Source organism: Fundulus heteroclitus, unplaced genomic scaffold (genome assembly GCF_011125445.2).
Source record: "Fundulus heteroclitus isolate FHET01 unplaced genomic scaffold, MU-UCD_Fhet_4.1 scaffold_100, whole genome shotgun sequence".
NCBI classification, from domain to species: Eukaryota; Metazoa; Chordata; class Actinopteri; order Cyprinodontiformes; family Fundulidae; genus Fundulus; species Fundulus heteroclitus.
Window position 1 is genome coordinate 672,138 of NW_023396466.1, and position 22,068 is coordinate 694,205.

The 22,068-nt window shown below is 39.8% G+C and overlaps 1 protein-coding gene across 2 annotated transcripts in view; it reads right to left on the reverse strand.

The window, feature by feature from the left end:
• Nucleotides 1-18,134, reverse strand: part of fndc3ba (fibronectin type III domain containing 3Ba) — a 69,328-nt gene extending 51,194 nt beyond the window's left edge. The window contains exons 1-4 of one of the 2 annotated variants that reach the window (XM_012875724.3): nt 18,063-18,134; nt 12,027-12,258; nt 11,719-11,881; nt 10,576-10,706 (exon numbers count right to left, since the gene is read on the reverse strand). In XM_012875724.3, the coding sequence (XP_012731178.2) occupies nt 10,576-10,706; nt 11,719-11,881; nt 12,027-12,258; nt 18,063-18,122 (586 nt within the window). In that variant the 5' untranslated portion in view covers nt 18,123-18,134. Of the gene's footprint in view, nt 1-10,575; nt 10,707-11,718; nt 11,900-12,026; nt 12,259-18,062 lie in introns of both variants that reach the window. The other variant, XM_036128578.1, reaches the window with a different exon arrangement.
• Between the last annotated feature and the right edge of the window lie 3,934 nt (nt 18,135-22,068).

Here is a 22,068-nt window from a genome sequence, read left to right on the forward strand (position 1 = left end):
CACTACACCACTCTACAGTCTTCGGTGTGTTGTCCCTGAAAGAAGAAGGCTCAAAAGTTAGCTTTATCCTATTGACGGCGATGTGTTTAAAAATGACAGACATAAAATAAAAGAGAGAGAGAGAGAGAGAGAGAGAGAGAGAGAGAGAGAGAGAGAGAGAGAGAGATCCAATTTTGCTAATTTTAGTAATTAGGCCATTTCTGGTCTGAAAAAAATAGCTGTCTTAGCTGATAGCTCAAATTAGCTGATAGCTAAAAAATATAGCTATTAGTTAACTTAGAGGCATCTTTTAAATAGGCAAAGAAGTGACATAACCTGGATCCACCTTTAGCAGATAACCTAAGAGCACCTAGCAGCAAACAATGCATCTAGTGAGCTCAGCTGGCTGGTTGAAATATCAGAAACATGGGATCTTCAAATTCTGGAAACTCCGCTGTCACATGATCTTGCTATTTGTGATGTGCTGCCATTAGTAAACTGTATCCACCTTATTAATACAAAAAAAACATCCTCTTAATTTCAGCAGGCTACAGATCTCACATTAAATATCTATACAAAGCTAAGGCAAATTTCCATGATCTTTCAGCATTCCTTAAAGCAATAACACAGGCTGGCTGGCCAATACAACCGTCAGGAAATTATATAATTGTGTTGCTTTGTAGCTGTACAGAATACCAGTAGAACCCAGTGAAGTGTAATGTAAATTAAAAAAAGAATAGTGATGCATTAATTGCCTTTGCCGTTAATATGAATTTGAAACGTTTGGCAAATTTTCCGTCATTGTTTGGTCAATTGAAAGTTTTGTTTAAAGGGAAATCAGAGCCCTAAAAAAATAGGGAATTGTGAAGTTGTTCTAAACACTTTCATTTCCACACAAAGAAAACGGGACAATAATGTGATTTAGACCTGCAACTTCTATTCGGGTAGTAAATGCATTTTGCCAGACAGAGCATTTCTAAGTGAAGCATTTTAGAGCAAGTACACCTAAAGACTGTATACCCAGAATGGACACAATGACTCCAACGCCCAACTTACAGAGAGACTAAAATAAATAATCCTCTCTACATAATAGCTGGTTCCTGTCTTAAACCGATTACTCTCAATAATTAGGTTTCATGTGTGCATATAACCATGTACAGAGGGATGCAGAGACTACAGCAGCCCTTTCATTAAGGAATAAAATTAGCATTTTGGCTGCCAAAACTCAAGCTGAAAAAAAAAAAACCCATGTATTAATTTTGTAAATGTATGTTGCATGTTTATGTTATTTGCATAATGCAAACAGGGACAGATTTTGAGGATTTTTTTTTTCTTTTTTTTTTTAGAACCTTGACCCCATTCAACCCTGTCCAGCCAAAGAGAGACTGGCAGCTAAAGCGGAAGAAAACTCCACAGACAGTAATTGCTGTTTGAGAAAATAACAGAGGAGGTGAACAAATATGTAAAAAAAAAAAATAAAAAAAAAATAGTACTGCAGAGTACATACTGACCAAGGCCATTCCCTCATTGCTAAAATAAAAAATGTATTTTCATTATGGCTGTAATTCCACAGATATTCATTCGTTGCAATCCAAAGTTTTCCAAACTTTTGGAAGCCCTACAACTGTATATCTGACATGGATGAACGAAACAAGAGCAACAGTGATGTTTTGAAAACGTCAAGTGAAAGTCATAGCTTTCAGGTTTTAAATTTGCTCGAGGATGCAAAATGGCTTCAGATGTAATCCAAGGAACAGGTTTATGTTTTATTCATCATGGCCCTGATACACAACTTTCTGTCCAAAGCTGTTGAAATGCTCCAGTTAAGATTATGCACTTCACATTAATTTACTTACTTTATATGTTTCATCTACTTTGTGTTTTTGTCTGTGTTTCTAACCCTCTCTTCTATTTATTTAATGCTAGTCCACATTAATCTCTCCTAGATCCCAGAAAAATGCTTAAATGATAATACCTGGATGATATGATCTGAAATCTAAATAAATGCCAAATGAAGGTAAACAACAATCCCACCACCTTACATTATTGTCGCGTGGTTTAGCTGCCATGAGCTACATAAACTCACCATGATGAGTAAAGCTTACAGGACCTTAGAACTAGTCACTCAAGTGTTAACGACCCACTTGAGTTATATTTCTGAGTTTAATTAGTCTACAACAAAGAAAACAAAAAGACAATATGTGCAGTTTGAAAGAGCTGCGGGTTTATTGCCGGTATCTCATGGTTCAGTCAGCTTGATGTGGAAATGTCTGTTGTACTTATTGTGATTGGCGAGAACAACGTGCCCTTTTAATCCCCGTTACACAAAATCAGCGGGAGAGGCATTCCTCTGCTGGTAAATCCACTTCCTGTTTTCTCTAGATGCCCTGTTTATACGCTTATCCTCAAACTTGTGTCTTTTATTCTCCCTTCTTTGCATTTTCTATCTTATATCTCGCTTCTCTCTGCTATCAACTTCCCACCCTCAAGACTGTCTTCTTCCACTTCACCACTCTCCATCTCACGATTTTACCCTACGAGCATGGCCGTATTTGGGTAGGTGGGAAGGGTTGCAGTTTGTTTGGGGAGTGTAAGTGGGTGAGAGGGACTGAGATTATCACCATAGCAATCCACTGAAACAGTCTGGTAAGAGAGAGCCCTCTCACATTCTGAGGCTTGTTTCTACAGACACAACAGGAGGTGAAGAGACGTGAAATAACCGCTGAGTCATGACTCACTTTGTCAAGTTATGCATTTTTTATTAAAACGACTTATAATGCAACGTGGGATTTGAAGTCTTGCCCAGAAACATTTTAACATGTACCTGGGAGAAGGTGGAATCAAACTCACAACCCTCTCAGTAACAGCCAAACTAAAGGTTTATGATAAATAAAGCTATCTATTGGTACTAAGGAATTACCTAGAACATTTATTTATGTATTTTTTTAATAATTCAAAACTCAGCATGAAAGTTATAGCATCTACATTCTGTAGGGCCTTGATTCCCAATGCAGTGATGCCAACGTAGCAACTTTGTCGCTATATTTAGCACTTTTTCAGACCACTCTAGTGATTTGTATTTTTTAAAGCGACTAATGACAAATCTAGCCCCTTTTTTGTGTTATAAAGATGCCAATAACACATAAGCTTTCACGTAAAGTAATAACTCACTTGAAGTAACTGCTTTATTTCACATGAAAGCACCAATCAATCTGTCATTACTGTCTTGAAGCAACAGCAAGTGTTGCTGTGAGTCCCTCCCCACTTCTCCAAGCGCTGTCTCTCACACACAGAAAGCTGCAGCTGTCTCATCCTAAAGGCACCACATGTAGTCAGACCAAAGAGAGCAGAGAGGAGACCCACTCCGCTCCGTTTTCACATTACAAATGTATAACACATGCTCAAAGCTGCTGGTGATTCCGCCATTGATTAGAAAACGGGATATAAATATAATGTAAAAATAACTTCTAGCTAGTCTTTTTTCTTTCTGAAAATGTTCCACTAAAATAATTCCCTGATTTAGACTCACACACAGCTTCAATTGCTTGCTCACCTTGTTCACTTTGTGTGCCTCTGTTAACTTTCTGTCTTTTTGGTCAAATTTGATATATGTATTGTGGAGCCAGGCAAGGTATCAAAAATCATGAATTTTTTCATAAAATTCATTTGTAGTTCCAAACATATTTAGAGTGTTTTAATCAAGTTTTTTTGTCTTACCAAAAGCTTCTCTATCTTACAGCCTGGATCATAAGTACATGAACAAGTATGCAAATTGTGTCCTGATGTCATCTAGCAACTTCTAGTGACTTTTAGGACAGCCAATGGCGACTTTTCTTGCTGAGGAGTTGGCAACAGTGTCCCGTATTAGTTGTGGTGTGGACCACACTAGGGTCACACACCAACCACCGAGAGATCTTGAGATCCTGTTCAGATATTAAGATGAACGGCAATAATTGTCGTTACGACAGCATTTAACAATACAAGTCTAAAAACAGCTGAAAACGGTTTGTACAAAATAGATAAACGCAATGTATGTTTAGGAGTACTGTGTGTGTTTTTATTGTGCTTTTGTTTAGGTGACTCTTTAAGTAACACTTGCAAACTTAACTGATAGCTGACATCAAGTCTCTTCCGCTGCTACTCTCAGGAGGCAGAAGATAAGAAATGTTTTGGAAACATAGCTCAAGGGTATACGCACTGAGACTGCCATCTCTAGTTACAGTAGCTAGGTATGCTAACCATGCTAATCCCTAGCATAAGATGCTAAAGATAGCTTAAAATGTTTACTTTGTCAGCATTGTGCTTCTATTTTACATTTAATCATAAACAAAAATGTTTTACTAATATTTTTAATTCTTATTTTTCCACCAAAAACAAAAAATCTCTCAAATGGAGCTCGACACTGTCCCTGTTTCGAATACATTGTGTCCATTCTCAACAGGAAAATTTAAAGGAAAACTGTGATCATATTGTTTTCACCAAGTTGGTGACAAAAACTAAGCATTTTGACATTACTATTCAACGTGGAAATAAAAAAGGGTAAATATTTTGAACCACTAATATAGATGCCTACGTCTAGATGTCCTATTCCTTTCTAAGCAAGAAACCACAACAGCAGAGGTTTTTCTCCTCCCACATCTTTCTTCCTTTGTCCCTTTGATAGAACATGAAATGTAGGTCTGGAATCCCAAATGCCAGATAGATGCAGATTTGTTTGAACAAAAAAAAGGGAAAGAAAATGTAACTTTTGATTATATCTGGAGTAGTGTATCTGTATCCCAAGTTTCGTTAAACAATCCCAGGGATAGACAAATTGGTCACAATGTATGAGATATAAAAAAATTACATTTAAATCTTCAAATTAAGATTTAAAGCTTCAACTGGCCAAAAACTAAAACCATATTATAATTCATAAAAAACATTGTATTTTAAATGCAATACCTTTACTCAGCTTATGAGGAACATACTGAAAAACCATCTGTCCTTCACATAATTAGAATATCTCTTGCCATAGCTCACCTTGGTCTAGAATGACCATTTGATTATTTTTATTAGCATTACTAAAAGGCCATTCATACATTTTGATGTGTAACTGACACCACTGACCCAGTTTCCCTACTTCTGACTCCTTTTTAATACATGCACTACTGTTGCACCATATGTTTTAGCATTTACAGTTACCATGTAATTGCCACTTTGCCACAGTTCAGCTAAATTTAGACATGCTTTGAGTTAAGCGGGGCAGAACACATTTTAAGGTAAAAAAGAAATTACACACCAAGTTACGTTTAACAGTCTATAAGGCAATCTGAGAATTCCTTGGTATATCTGATGCTCAGGTTAACAGAACCTTGGATCTTAACGTTGCTATTATATATACACTGGTCATTAAACATTAAGTTAAAATCCGAATGCAAGTTGAAAGATAAAAGAAAACAATAATTGGCGAATTTTACGAAATATGAAAATGATATTTAGGAAAAAAAAGGGAAAAAAATTGAAGAGAAAGTCCTTTTATTTTATCAACTCAAGATGTACCATAGTTAAAACATCATAACGACCCAGGCCACTGTATTATTCATAATCATCCTTATTTTTCTCACATCGCATTTGCAGGACCGACACGGTGCACACAGTACTTATTGTGCACATCTGGTTTCTCCAGACTTCCCAGCCTTTGGCAATGACGTCGCAGCAAACAAGAGGGGCTGAAGGAGCCGCTCCATCTGTTTCTGCTGAAATTCCAGTTTTTCTGAGTGTGAGACAGGATCAACAGTGGTGATGATGCAGAGCCAAGACGGAGGAACAGAGAGGACGGAGCATACATCTGTTTCTGCTCAGTGAGCGGCTCAGTTCTGAGGAAGAGGGCCCGTTGAGCTGGCTTAACGGGGGAATGGACACTGTGCGAGCCAAGCCAGCCTACTGCCTTACTGGCACCGGGGCAATAGCCACACACACGGATAAAGAGAGGGCATCAAGGGCAAAGCGTAGGCGGCGGTGAGAGCGAGAGAGTGAGGGTGTGTGTGTGTGTGTGTGTGTGTGTGTGTGTGTGTGTGTGTGTGTGTGTGTGTGTGTGTGTGTGTGTGTGTGTGTGTGTGTGTGTGTGTGTGGTATTTCGGGTTGGACTGCACTCAGATATGCCTGGCCAAGCTGCAACTTTGTCGGAATATTTGTACTCAGCTCTTTAACTCCAAGTCTCTCTCTTCTCGTCTATCCCTTTCTCAGTGCTGAAGGAGTTTCAGATCTATTTCTTGTTTCTATTTACAGTCCTTCTAACTGCCCCCCCCCCCCTGTCTCACCTCATCCACTTCTCAAATCCTACATTCCTCCCCTCTCTCTGTTTGCTTCCTATCCTTTGGACCCTCATGCTTTGATTGTTTTACAGGAAACCCAGTCACGGGGTGTTTGCATGTGTGTGTGTGTGTTAATGTGTGGATTGTGTGGAACATCTAGCTGAGTCAGCCTGATCTCCAGAGCTGTACTGAGAACCCAGCAGACCGGAACAGACGGCCGATGACATACTAACATACTCCTATCTGTCATGTATGTTGTTGTTGTTGGACCACAACAGTATGGGCATCATCCAGTCTATGAAATGTTCAGACTGAGAAATTAACTTTATTTTTTCTTCTTCTTCTACAACCTCAGCTTGTGTGTGCAAGAACATGTTTGATATACCCTCTAATGCAGTTATGTCAAAAATTTCTCTAAAGGTAGGTTGGTGATTTGAATCAATAGAAGTCCTACATTTTGCCCATGCCATCTTTAAAATATAGGTAAGCAAATGTAAACAATGGGGAACCTTTAAATGAGAGGCACAAAAGGTTTTCATTACCTGTTAGTACTTCATGCAGTAGAATATGTCCCTATTGTAGACCCTGAACAACGCAATATTGCAGGTTATCTTGCATGGTTATGGTAACTGATATCGTTTTTTATGATCTGAGCCAGAAGAGAGTATGTGGACGTTGAATAGGAGGGGACCCAGGATAGACCCTTGGGGAACCCCGCATGTAATTTTTGTCATCTTGAACAAAATGGAGTGACTGACAGTATCAAATGCTGCACTGAGGTCCAATAGCACCAGCACTGTGGTTCTTCCACAATCTGCATTTATATGAATGTCATCGAACACTTTGACAAGGGCGGTCTCTGTACTGTGGTGAGCACGGAAACCTGACTGAAAAACATCAAAGCGGCTGGTGATAGTTAAGAAGGTATTTATTTGTTGAAACACAGCTTTTTCAATAATCTTACTGATAAAGGGATTGGTTGGAGATGGACCCGTTCTGAGAGGGCTGCAAGTACCCGATTCTATCTCCACAGACTGCTACCATGGGTCCCTGAGCAAGACCCTTAGCCCCAGATTGCTCCCCGGGTGCCATTTAGTATGGGCAGCCCACTAAGAAATGGGTTTAACGCAGAGGCAAAATTTCACCTCTGTGGGACTAAAAAGAGAAATCTTTAATTTGTTTTCCTCTGTGTTTCTATTTGCCTATCCATTTTGCTGCTGTACACTGGGAGATTAACTACTCAGGGCTGAATATGTAGTGCGCCTTATAATACGGTGCGCCTTATGGTCCGAAAAACATGGTATGCACGTGTAGCAAAAAAAGAAACACGGTAAACTTCTAATAATAAAATTGTCTAGATGTTTAATTTTTCTAACATGTTGATCTTCAGATATCAAGAAATGGTATCTGTAAAAAGCTTGTTTTTTTCTGTAATAATGAGCTGAATTCTCTGAGGTGCATGTGCTACTGAATGAGAAAATGCCCTACAATATGTCAGTTTGAGGTTCTCGCAGCTGGTCCTTTGTCAATTTAAAACTTTCTTAATCTTCCTGGAAATTGTTCTGTCACACTTAATCAACTTGAAAAAAGGCCATTTTATCCTTGGATTATCCTCAGGTTATTTGCATCGAAAGCACAAATTATATATTTGTTTGACATTCCAAGTTTTTATCTGTGCATTTCCTTGATTCCTGTCATGATTTTGGATTTTTGTTTTGGACATTTCTGGACTGATTATTACACTCCATGCTCCACTCCTCTCAGCCACCCGCCACTATTTAATCTGTTCAGTCACCTCCCAGTCAGTACTCAGCACCTTAATCAGCTCCACATGCTGCTGCAATCAACTAGTCTTAACTCTGCTCACCTGCCATTCATTCATCTGTTTTTGTGGACTTGTTGTCACCCTACCCTCGCTAGTGTACTTTACTAGTGCTAGTGTACTTTACTAGTGCTTGTGTGCTCTACCTGATTCAAGTGGTCCCTGGGGATTCTGTTTCCCTCTGCCCTTGCTGGGGACATATTGGTTGCTTCACATCAAGTCTGACTGCCTACAACTCCTGCTCAAGTCTGATTCTACCCAACTTCACCTGGTCAAGCCTGGTTCTGTCTGCTACACTCGGTCGCCACCTTCATCATCCATCCAACCTGCCATCTTCTGCCTCTCATCTTCTCCACTTTCTTCAATAAACTTCTTGAAATGTACTTTTTGTCTGGCATGAGTATTGGGTTCCCAGATTAATTAATTACTTATTCCATCCAATTCTCTTCCGTGTGCTGGGTTCTGGATTGACTCACCGTTCGGCCAGGGTTTACAGTGCAGCCCAGACTTGGAGAAAAGCTGTTCTAAAAGTACAGGAGAACTTTAAGTTTGGCATCAATAAATTTGAGATTATGCTGTTCTATTATGGTTTAGTTGGATCACCACCACAACACAAGTGAGATGCATAGGCATTTAAAGATTGTCTGTCACACAACCCCTGCCAACATTTATTGAGGAAAAACAATGAAAAGCATAGATCTAGTACTAGGTAATTGCTATGATAGTTGGTTTGCAATAGCGGTGTACCACATGACTTGCCATGTAAGATTTGCAACGCTCATTCACCAGGATGTTTGAACATGCCCAAACAATCCATAGCAATCTAGGTTACCTGGTGATCACATACTCTATGCTAAATGCATAGAACAAAGGTCTGGTTTCCTACAGCATTGAAATGAAAGGCAGATACCCAACAGTGTATTGGTATTACTGCCTCCTGTGATCTCAACTCAGCCTGATTTATATAATGCAGTTTCTGCTGTGTTTTCATTCAAAGGGTACAGTCATTTGCCTGTGCAAATTCTCAGTTATCCGGGCCATCGCAACAGCAAACAGGCTTAAATCGGAACCAACCGGACTTTCGTTCAGTTCAGTTCTGAAACCGTTTCGACAGCTATCCAGGAGTCTTTGTCAATTCTGGTGGCTCGCACTTGAGCAACCAGCTGTTGGTACGCTGCTGTTTTTAAGGACATGGAGGCCCATCCTCCTAGGCGCATTCTCAGGCAGAAGCAAATCAGTGACACACGCCTTTGTCCTGGGTCGTTAGAAGCTATTGCTCGGTGTGAGTGGAGGACTTGGTCACCTGATTGACGATGAGACTGTTGATGTAAAGAACTGAACGAAGGTCCGGTTGCCTCTGATTTAAGCCTGTTTGCTGTACAGTTATTGAAAGGAAACTACATGCATCTTCAAGTAACTCTAAACTTCACAAGCCCAAACTTTACTCACTGAACATTCTGGTATGTTTTCAGCGTAAATGCCAGTAAGATGAGGTGGTAAAAATCACTGTACCATACATAAAACCATGTTTATGCTTTTCTATTCTAAGTCGAGATCATAAATTCAGAAGAACACATACATCCACAACTGACCTACGAGACCTTTGCTCTTGAACTGACCCCACTGTTTTATGGGGATAACAAATTTCAAGTAGAGTTTGACAGGTAGAATTTAGAAGTCATTGAATTTGTGTCTCTTTGCGCTTTTCTATCATCACCTCCTTAGATGTCCCCCCTTTGCTGTAAGGGCTCATGAAACAGTACATACCGTTCTTTGTGTTAACAAAACCAGAAAAAAAGCGGGTGAGGGCGAGTGTTTCCCGCTCCGTCTTTGACCATGTGTGTATGGGTGATAAGACTGGGCTGTGGTGTCTAAATCACGAAGCTCAAAGGTTCCCTTCATCCCATGCAGGACTTCACAGGTATGTGACACCCCCTTCCCCCTATCTCTTATACCCCTCTCTCACCCAACCCCCCCGTCCCATGGCTCAGCCTTCCCCAACAAGGCTGGCATTGTGGCGAAGGTAAAACGATAGCGCTGAGGGACAGATTCAGCTATGTGGTTACCCAGACAACCCTTCTTCCCCACCTTCTTAGCTCAGTCTCCATCACCGTCCTAACCTGCAGATCTTTTCAGCAGGTTGAGGCAGCTTTTATTTTTCATCTCATTCATTGTGTTGGGGTTTTCTTTACTTTTGAGTGGAAAAAGACAGCTAGACACGAGAATGAAAACTGAACGGTGCCCGCTAGAAGGCAAAAAGGACACTAAGAGTATAGAAACCAAAGCCAGTCACATAATGAAGTGGTAAAAATATGGTAGTAGGATAATATCTCAGTTATCTGGAAAATAAAGACACTCTAAAGTGATGTTCTTTTGCATGTCTGTGGACAGATGAGTTATTCGAGGATCTGGCATGCTAGATTTGGTTTCATCAGTGTGGTAGTTTGCCTCAATGCTTTGTGTCTCTGCCTGGCCTCTTACCTTGTGTATGTGTCTCTGGCTCACTGTTTCGTGGACTGCAGCGAGGTCGTCTTTCTGGCTTCTTGCCCCCTGGACTGCTGGCTCCACACCCTGACCCCACTGACCCAAGAGATGGGGCGTGCGATTTGTTACTGCATCACAAAATAAAAGAAAAATTAAAATGCTAAAAATACTTTTCATGCAGAGAAAAAAAATGATGAGGTTATTTGGGACAAACAATGCTCTAATTCTCCACTCATTATGGAAAATTAGAAACAGCAATATTCCGGCATTTGATTAAAAAAAAAAGCTCAAATCCTGATAGTTTTAATCAAACATTTAGAGAAAAAAACATGACAGTTTTTTCAGGGGAAAACATGACCCTACTTCACACTATACAACCCCAGTTATTCATTCTTAAATTCAGAAGTCCAAATCAGGTGTCTGGATAAGGTAAAATCCCATCGATTTAATTAAGCTTACAGTTTCCAAGTAAATCCAACCGTATTTTAGAGCAAATAGCTATTTAGGTGCCAATAACATGAAATGTAACATTTAACATGAAATTTAACCAACCATTCCTTCTGTAAAATAAATGGTTTTGCAATAAGAACCTCAATTTCAGTAAAACATGCTAAACACAATAGTTGTGTCAAAACAGCTGTAGTGAAATGTTTTATAATTAGTGCACCCACAATGATAATAAGTGTACTATATTTTTATCTATATTTTTTTACAGTGCCCATTATTTTCTTTCCCTCAGAGATTTTGAGCCAGACCGCAATCCAGCATTTGAGAAAGGCTACTATAGGACGAGTTTGTTCAATTAAGAGAACAGTAAAGCTAGCACCATGATTCTTTGGCCACATTATTTGGTTACATACAATCTACTAGCAAAAACAGATATTTAAAAAAAAAATGTTTTTTGGTAGATATCAAAAAACCATCAAGCAATTGAATCGATATTCAAGCATATTATCCTTACACACGATGATTCGTTTTTCTAAGACATTAATTTTGGCTTCACAGAAAATGTTTCAAAAGTGAAAACACTGGACCTTTTCAAGCAAATACAATGTAAGTCTTTAGAGACCAATAGCAAAAACAAAAATAAACTGCTCCATTCTATTATGTGTTATAACTCCACAAACGAAGTATGATTACCTGTATCCATTGTTTGCTGACCCAAGGCTGCCCTTATAGAGAGTTGATGGAGGGGAATTGAGTCGGTTCTGTCGGTCTAGATCTTTTAACTTTTTAGGCTGTGGCTTACTGTACGTCTCTTCTCTGCTGAAGTAGTTTGACATCCCATAAACTGGGATGATTTCTGAAAGAAGGGAAGATACTAAAAAATGGGTGAAATTGATATTTTATATCTTGCGATCATTCATTGCATAATGTATCATTTGATTGAGAAAAAAAAAACCCTGCTGATAAGGAAGTGGGTGATGTTCCAGTCTGAAAGTGAGTACCTGGATCGCCGTACATTGGGGGGAGGTGGTGCTGGTAGTACTGATGGGGTGGTAGCTCACCCGGACTGACCGGGGGATAGAAAGAGTGAGAGTTGTGAATGAAGTGGGGGTGAGCCATGTATGGGGGCAGGTGATGTGTGGGGGAAAGAGCTGGAGAATAGGAGGGAGGGTAGCACTCTGGAGACTGAGGGGTCACCACCACTCGCCGAACCCCTGTGGTATCCTCCAGCACCTGTAGGGCAGAAATGGACAGTGGAAAAAAAATTAGATGTGATGTGTTAGGCATTTCACATGTTATAGTAAGCTGAGGTATTTTAGATACATTCTGACATACATGCACTGAAATAGGAAATGTGTTTACTGGGTCTTCCAAAAACATTCATAACACTTTTCACATTTTGCTACACAGCAACAAACTGCAATGTATTTTCTTGCCATTTTAAGTCACAAGCCAACGCAAAGTTGTGCTCAATTGTGAGGTGGGGGGAAACAGATACACAGTTTGTGCATGTTTGACTTTAGGATTTACATGTAAACCTCTCCATGGTAGCGTAACTCTGTGTCTATGTCTACATTTGGAACCTTACTGGGACGTGATCCTTTGCTCCAGTCTTTTGCTAACAGGTTGTTCTTCCAGGATTGCGCCGCACCTTGCACCATCATTCTTACCTCAGACCAGCTTCTCAATATGTAGAGATTTTTTAACAAAGAGATATCAGATGAGACTACACAGCTTATATCGAGATGGGTCTATGTTGAGTTATAATTACACATTTATGTATTCCAGTTGGTTATTTTTCAACCATTTCTTATATTTATCTACAGCTGTTTGTTAAAAGAAAATTGTCTGTGAGGAATTTGGGATAAAGCTTTGATTCAGAGATGCCTTTTTATAATGACTTTATGAAAATAAAAAAAATATTGAGATAAATAATGAATATCGGCATTCGGCCTAAAAATATAAAGATATTATTTTTGGTCCATATCGCCCAGGCCTGCAACCTTCCCAACCGATGTAACGCTTCCCCACACCATGATACTGCCAGCAACTTTTTATACGCCTAGTGGTTTATCTACTAGGCAATCAGAGCACCTTCTTCAACGTATCTTCAGTGTCTGCCGTTTCATTATAATGCATTACCTTGTGTAGGTCTGCGACATAAAATCTCAACAGAATACACTGAAGGTTTTAGAAATTGATGTTAATAGAAAGAGAGTTTCTGAAAATTTAAGTAAACCGCAAAGAAGGTAATCTTTTTTAAAATAAGGATATCTAATAGAGGAATAGATTCAAAACTTCCTAAATAACTGCGTCTCTTCATGCGCAATGAGGTTCCAACGACCTCCTTAAATCGGCGCAGATTCCATACACGTATTCACTTTCACATTCATGTACTGGAACCAATGGACGCGCACAAAAACACAGACACACACATTCCAGCCATTCAGACTCTTTCACAGGCCTGCATTCCAAGGAAGAAGCAAACACACACTCCCTGTGGAGAGGGGAAGCAATCTCGGGTCCTTAACAACAACACCAACACACACACATTCACACGCACAGATAGTACCCCCCAAAAAACCTCCACACAAAGTGAGAAGCAACAGAGTGACAAAACGTGATAGAGAGAAGAAATTAAAAGGTGGAGGAGGAGGAGTAGGCCCCTGTCTACCCCTTCCTATGCTCTAATGAAGAGCTGAAAAACAGAGTGTTTACAGGAAAGCAAGGGCAAAGTCTCTGTGTGAGTACATGTGGAGGTGGCCCAAGCATGCTTTTTTTTTTACTGGCGTGAACTCACAAATTCAAATACAGCTGCAAACAGACCCATCTGCATGTAGAACCGCCAACTCACTGCAAGCATTGGCACCTGTTGTAGATGACTGGCGCGAGGCAAGCTCTCAACTCATGTCATCTGCTCACTACGTCTAACCAGTACAGTTTAACTTTTTTTTTTTTTTTAACTATCCCCTCTCTGCCTCTCCCCTCCTCTCCAGAAGACCTAACCACCAAATGCCTGTCTGGCCGATCGGGCTTGTTTATGTAAGGGTGACAGTGTTTTCCGCTCGCACTTGGCCGGCTCCCTACGAACACACACACGCATGCAAACACAAACACACACCCACGGTGAGCCAATGACCTGACTTCCATTGGCGTAGGAGCACAATCTCAACACAAACACAGCACCGATGCATACATAACACGCTACTTGTGAGAACCATCTACTGACTTGTTTTGCAGACCTCCCCGCCCATTTTTTATATCACCGTGGGGGTATTTAATGGAAAACACAGACACAAATGCACATAAGACACTAAGAAAAAAAAAATTACCCTCATATCCTGAAATCAGCACATTCCTATAGTGCTGAAGGGAGGAGGGTACCTTAGTTACGTGTGTGCTTTTACACCTCGATTAATCCGATAGGTGCAGCGCCTGGTACTTGATTAGTGTGAGGTTTGAACAAGGGTTGTGGAAAAATCTCTTCTACTAATGATTTTCATTCTTGAATGATAACTCCCAGAGCCTCTGAGTTCTGCAGAAATTTCTCCAGAAACAATCTGCTTTAAAGAGGTCCCTTTATGCACTTTGTTTTTCAGCTTCAGCCTGTTTTGGTTTTTGTGGCTAAATAATGACTTGAAAAGTGAGAAATCTGTAAGTAAACACCCTCAGGGAAGAATTTTTTTCTGAAACCAGAGGACAGCTTATGAGTTTTTCCTTCACAATGAACCAATTGTATTCTCGACCCTTCTTCCTTCTCAACAACATCATCATGAACCATATGTGGATAATAGCTTCTGAGAGGCTCGTTTGGTTTGATATAAACAAAGAATGAGTAGCTAAATTGCACTTTAATAGTATATTTATGATCAGTGTACTATTTGATTATATTTTTGCTTAAATCTATGAATCAAAAGAAAAAAAATCAAAGTACATTTTGACGGTTGAGGTTTCTATAGCATAGCACATTAACTGTATTTTTTGTGATTTCTCAACGGCCGAATTGGTCTCCTGGAATCAAGGGAAACAGGGAGTAGGCTTCTTTCAACCTGCTTGGACAGCAACAGGCGAGGCAGGGATACTGCTACATTACTCTAAGTTGAAGGAAAACTGGGGAGACCAAGAGTTTATCTGACATCAAATTCATATGACTTTTCACTGTAGGAAGGTTATTAAGAAAGATTTTAGAGCTTTTGAAACCGTTACTGTCTAAAACATTAGTACAACTTTGTTCCAACACCCCGCCCACGCATTTTACCTAGTCTCGTAACCTAGTCCAATATTTTGGGAATCTATACTCTAAGGCATATTTTTATCTGTATGTTTTTTTGCTACGTTTATATAGGAGGTAGTGGAGCCTTTCTGCCCCAAATTACATATTGGAATATTATAAGTGGTACAGCAACAATAAAACTTAAAATCCAATTTTTTGGTAAATAATTATTTAAAAGCGCCTCAATCGTTATGGCTCCTTGAGCGCTCCACTGTTTTGCTTTTTTCTTATAAGTTTTAAAAGTAAATACATTTACTGCAGTTTTTTTTTTTATAAGAAATACTTTTTTGTTCAATTTTCTTTTCTTGATTGGGCTACAAACTGCTTTTCTCCAATTTCCCCAAACAATTTTTCATTCCTCAAATCAACTGATTGCAATTTTGATGTTAAACTAAAACAAAAAACAAAAACAAAAAATGGATTTTGGATTTAAGTGAACATAAACACAAAATAAATGAAAAACAAAACAAAAAACAAACAAAAAAAAAGGTTATAAAGTAGCTGCTTTGTAGAAGTCTGGTGGATCTGTTTATTGTAGTTTTCAAAGTTGAAATTTCTTTGTTCCAAAACCCAAAATTGAAATACAACTCAGGTTCTTTAATTTAACAATAAATTAATCTAACATTTTTAAGGGTTTTACAACCCTTTCTGAAGTTCTGTGAGAACTTCGGAAATCACACTGTATTTTGGAAAATCTGTAATCTGTGTAGTATATTACAGTCCAGTGTTGAAAATGTATAATTATATTTACATGCATATCTAATTCAGAGGTGGTCCTGGTGCCAATAAAAAGAAACTAAAAGTGTTTCCTTTATGTGTTTTTCAAAAATATTACAAAATATGTTTTAAAGATTCTCTGCTCAGTGCTGAGTGATCCAGTTCACATTTGATCTGTAAAAGTATGCAATTTAGGTTGAACTAGAAATGACAAGATGCAGTCCAGAATCATTTAAAAACTGGTAATGTAGTTTATTAGTTTGGCACCAACTGGACGCTACGCAAAAAACAGTGCTTACAACAGAATGTCAAAAAAGCAAGTTTGGCAATAAATATCAAGGTGTTCGCTTAGAATCTCATTGTTTTGTGTGGAATTGTGGTAAATGTTTCTAAAGCAAGTATTGAAAAATAGTGGCATTACATGACATACTGGTATGCCAACTACAATTGTTGGTGTCTGCTCACGTTAAACGATTTGGGAACAGTTAATGACGTTTAGACTTCCTTAATGAGATCCCTATTTTGTGGTGTGAAATGCTAACCATTACCCCAGATCAATTTAAATTATAGGCTTTAGGGACACTTGAAAAGAAGGATAGGAAATAAGTTTCACTCCAACGTGTGCCTGTGCTCCATTACACTTACCGAAAAGGAATGAATTAAGTCAAGTTCTGCAGAAGCCTGTTAATCAACCATTAATTCAAAACATGTGTCAAAGAAAAGTTAGGAAAAGCTCTTCTGGAGAGAAATGAAAAAGTCTGAAGTTGCAACACGGAGTGCAAAAACGACGCCTTATGTGACTGCAATTCAGAGATATTTCTAAAGATAATATGTTGTGTTGTGTTTTTAATTTTCACAAACAAATGTAAAGTCACAATAAATGATGTGTGGGTTTCAATAGCAGTGTTTCACATTCTACAAAGATCGTGAATTGTACTCAAGAAAAAAAAAACAGCTGAGTCTCCTTTACTTTCATGTTGATTGATGAAATCACAAGGGGCACAAGAGTTGAGCCTAGCATTAGTAAGCGCGATGGCTGACAAGCAGCTTTTGACACATTTTGACACAAATTGTGAAAAATTTGAGTTGCATTTAAATTACCCAATGTTCCCCCTAATTTTTCTGTGTCTGAGCATTCACTGGACCCCTGTGAGCAACAGCACACGTGCACACTGAGGCTACACCAGTATTACGCCTGTCCAAAACCTGAGATTATAACAAGTTACATGGCTTACTAAAATAATCTAATCACAGCAATAATTTATTTTAGCTTACTTAGTTTAGATACACCTGATTTAACCCGATTATATGAAAAAGACAAAAATCTTTTCTTTATGAGCAGTATAGTATGTTTTATGTCAGAGTAGGGGTCCTGCTAAGGAAGAACTTAGAGACATGTACATCTCTCAGAGTTCAAATGTTATTGTGATTAAATTATATACATTTTGTGTAATGAGATTTAGCACACGCATGCGGTACTCTGCAGCATCTCTTCTGTCACTCTGCTCCAGGGCAGCTGTGGCTACTAACATAGCTCACCACCGTCATGGTGTGAATGGGTGAATGATTGTCTGTGGTATAAAGTGCTTTGGGGTCATCAGACTTGATAAAGTCTATACAAGTGCAAGCCATTTATATATATATTGTTGTAGTCCGCAGGCATGTACTCATAAAATAAGAAACATATAAACAGAGTTGCTTTTCAAAAATGGGGGTAGAAGAAGAAGGCTGGTTAGAAAGCAGCAGAAGCCGTGTGCTACAAAGGACTCCATCAGCAGCTGATAACGCCAGCGGAGTACCAGCGCTCCAAAAACAAACCGCAGGTGTAGCGCTCAAAAAACAATCAAATTGGTTGAAAAACAGCACTTATGATCTCAAATAAGCAGATCCCAAAAATGTGTGTGCAGCTTCGAGGGAACTTTGGTTAAACCCGTTCTACAAGTAACAAGCTGTATCTAAAATGAACATAATTGATGACACCCAAAAGTCTGGTTAGTAGCTTTCAATTACTTCTGATGAGGGGGGAAACGGGACACAACAGACTTACCTGTGAGATGTAACCTGGGGGTACATGTATTGGGGGGATTGATCCATTCGGGGACATCATGGGAACCTCAGCAGGACCTGCAAGGGGGAAAGAAAAATGATTAACCAGGCAAGTCAAGCTAAAGGATATTCACATTTACATGTGTTAATTTGCAGTACACATGCAAGGACACAAACACAGCTTCACACAGTAAGGGGCAGGCCACCAATGGGAGAAACACCAAGGTGTTGCATTTGCTTTTAGAGTACCTTTCAGTGCAATGAGTTCAGTAGTATAACCAATGCGGTAACATTCAGCCACTTTATAGTGCTTTGCCAAGGTATTCATTCCTCTCGAAATGTTTAACCTTCACATTTTTCCCATTTTTTTCAATTGATTAGATTGGATGGTAGGCATCTGTTTCATCAAGTCTTGCTACAACTTCTTGATTGGATTCTGGTCTGGACTTTGACTGAGACATTTTAAAACAATAGCATTCTGTGATATGAACACTTCTATTGTAGCGCAGATTGCTGGGCGCTGGACCTCGGCTTTAGACTCAAGTCTATCACAGCCTCTAACAGGTTTTGGTGTAAAGCTATATCCATCTTTCCCTTAATTGTGAATAAAAGTGGGGTTTATATTCCTTTTCAACTTGGAACTGTACATTCAGTTTTGCGATTCTGATTTTCCAAAATTAGAGAAGAGAAATAAAACTTTTTTGATAGAAGCAACATCATTCAGTTATGAGACGAACACAAGGGTAAGCAGTTGCCTTTCAAGATAAAATCAAACCGCTGCTGTGAAAGTAAAGCACAAATATTCTAAATAGAATTAGCAGACAAAAAAAAATATGTTGACTTTTCCTCTGCCCATATCTCCCATCTCCAAAAATCTCCCCTCTCTGCCTTTCTGCGATGGAGGTCTGCGGCTGCTAAAGTCATCGGGACCCCTCCGGGGTAGCTGGAAGCAGATCTGGCCTTAGAATAAATCACGCAGCGGAGGTGCACATACACAGGAGGCCCTCGCTAACTACAAACACACACACGCACAAGAATGAAAAGACGATAATATTTTCTGCCCGTCTAGACGCGTGCCCAAGGACTTCTTAAACCCGATGTAATTTAAAGGGTACTTTTACAACACAAACAACCATGTAAGAGAGATGTGTTAAAGTCTCAGATCTGGTGGAAAAACAAAGACACGAAGGATTTCAGAACTTTATTTAGATGAAGTGACGGCCACAAATTCCTCCCATGGTCCTTTCCTCATTTCCTCCCAAATGACTCCAACACCTGAATTGTTTTGCTCTTACTCACTCTATCCTGTGTTCAATCCCATTTTTTTTTTTTTTAAATCTCAGCTATGTGAATCTCCCTCTTATACTCCAACTATTACTCACATCCCTCATTCCCTCACTTCATTCCTCCTAACTTCATCTTTTCCACTTTCCCCCCTCGATGGTCGTCTTTTTCCCCCCCTCCTCCCTTTCCGCCGGTCTCCCCGTTCCCTCTCCTTCCCCACCGAAAAAAAAAACAGGGCAACAGAACAGTAAACACTCATATGAACACAACCTGAGCAAAGTCTGCCGTGTGGGTTAGCGCCGGGTGCAGTGAGAAGGTCGCAGGTAGGCAGAGACAGGCTTCATTCAGTGCCGTCTGCTTTCTCACCGTGGGGTGCAGGACTGGATATGAAAGTACTCATTGAGAAGAAGGTCATAGCATAGGGAGAGCACACAGCAGACACACACACACACACACACACGGAGTCCCTCCAAGCCTCTTTCCACCATTGCTCATAGCACACCCTGCCCATTGCTCCCTCGTACGCTCACAGTTACCCTCTCACAGACACTCGCACACATTCTTAGCAAACAGATGTGTTTAGACAGTCTCTGCTGCCTCCGTGCTCTTCACTCAGCAAACAGCGGCATTCCTCAGTTCACGCGCACACACACACACACACACACACACATATATACACACAGAAAATTCCCATCCATGGCCCCCAGGACCGGACCCAGCAGGCCCGACTACCCCCCCAAACCATCCCTAAAATACAAGACGCTCTTTGTCCCGCCGCTACTCCTAATACACACACTGCTGTAAGCCGTACAATATTAGACTTGTATTTAGAAAAGCTCAGCAGAGTTGTACCAATGTGCAGCGTGTGTGTGTGCGTGCATGTGCAAATAGTTTCATGTGTGCAATAATGTCACTTTCAGCGTCTCGTCTCCCGCTTCACCCTCTAAAAGCGCCACAAATAAAGTTGTGGCTTCCTCTGCTTAATCCTGCTGGAATCCCAGACAACGGAGTTCCACCAGCCTCGCATCCCCCCCCCCCCCTCCGCCGCCCTGCTTCCCGCCGCACTCATCTACCATCTGTTGCTTCTTCCGCTTCCGACTGCTGGAGGAGGTCAGGTCAGGGGATGCGAGTGGTGTGATGCAATTCAAATATGTCTGTGCATCAGCATTTGTAATTTTTAATCATCCTGGAAGATATAAATTTGCAATAATTTACAAATGTATTCATACGACAAAAACTGCACCAAAACCCCCCAGAAAAAGAAAAAAAAAAAACAGGTGGAAGAGGCCTGTGTTTTCAGTATCAGTAAGGCAGTATTTTGCTACCCAGTTCCTCAGGGACCCCTGTCCTGCGTGTTTTAGATGTGTCTCTTCTCCAGCTCTTCATTTGATTGCATGAGCTCCTCTGCATGCCATCAAGCGCTGCAAAAGCTTCTTTATCATCCATTCATTGAAGGTAGGTGTGTGGCAGCAAGGAGACGCCTAAATTATGCAGGACAGGTGTACTTGAGCACCAGGGTTGGGAACCACCCCAGAAAGGTGCTTTGAATCAGTGGAAGCACAGAAACTGTTAGAAGCTGTCTAAAGGAAGGAAAATGCAGTTTATTTCCTACAACAGGTCTCTGGTTTATCCAGACCGCAAAAAGGAAAACAGAGAGAACAAAAATTCCAGCTGATAACGGCTGATAATCCATTTGAGACATTAAACTCCGTCTCTCATGGATCATGCTGGATTGGAAAATGTTGGCAGCTTTTGGAAATCAAAGAGTTTAGGTCAAGATCTATGTTCCTTTAGGGCAGGGGTGTCAAACTCATTTTGGTTTAGGGGCCGCATACAGCTTAATCTGATCTCAAGAGGGCCACACGAGTAAACTCATTGCAAGATTAAATAAAAGTAATAAAAGTGGACTTGTTGTTGATTTTTATATTAAATGAATTTCACTTTTACACAATATATTATGAATAACCTCAGCGTTTTTAAGAAAAGTATGTGCAATTTCAACAATACTTTTACTCAGTTAAACATTTACTTGTGCATTATGCATAAGAACTGATCACAGTGATTGTACAATGTTGAAAAACATTTATTCACATTTTTTGGAACTTAAAAACACTGTCCTGCATGACAAAATACACCAAACAGATAAAAATTAAGAAATTATTTAAAATCAATTTTCCACATCTGAAGCTCAGTGCTACCATCTTCTGATTAAAACACAGGACAATGGACAATATAGGAACTGCAGATTTTCAATTAAACGAAGTACAACGCGGGCCGTATGTTTGACACCCCTGCTTTAGGGGATACAGTTGATTTTGTGCAAGCTATTTTAGTTGTGTTAACGCTAATATAGGATCCTGTAGTCAGTTTAAAATGTCATCTCTTTAACCAATTTGTCTTTGCCACAAAATAGGGGCTGCTTTCTCACACAAGATGTTGCCCAAACTCCTAAATATATATCTATATTTCTAAAAGAGAAATCTGACTCGGCTACGACTGGTCTCCGCGGGTCATAGCTCAAATCTTTGATTTTAGGTTATCAACACAAAATAGTCACTTCCCATTTCTCTGACCATCTTAATAAGGCTGAGTGCAACCAACTGGATAAGAATTACATTGCATGAAAACACATAGCTACACAACGCATATTTACCTTGATAAAAGGGTGGCCATCTCTATTCCTAAAGAGTCTGTATTAGAAACACAGCTGAATGAATGTCAGC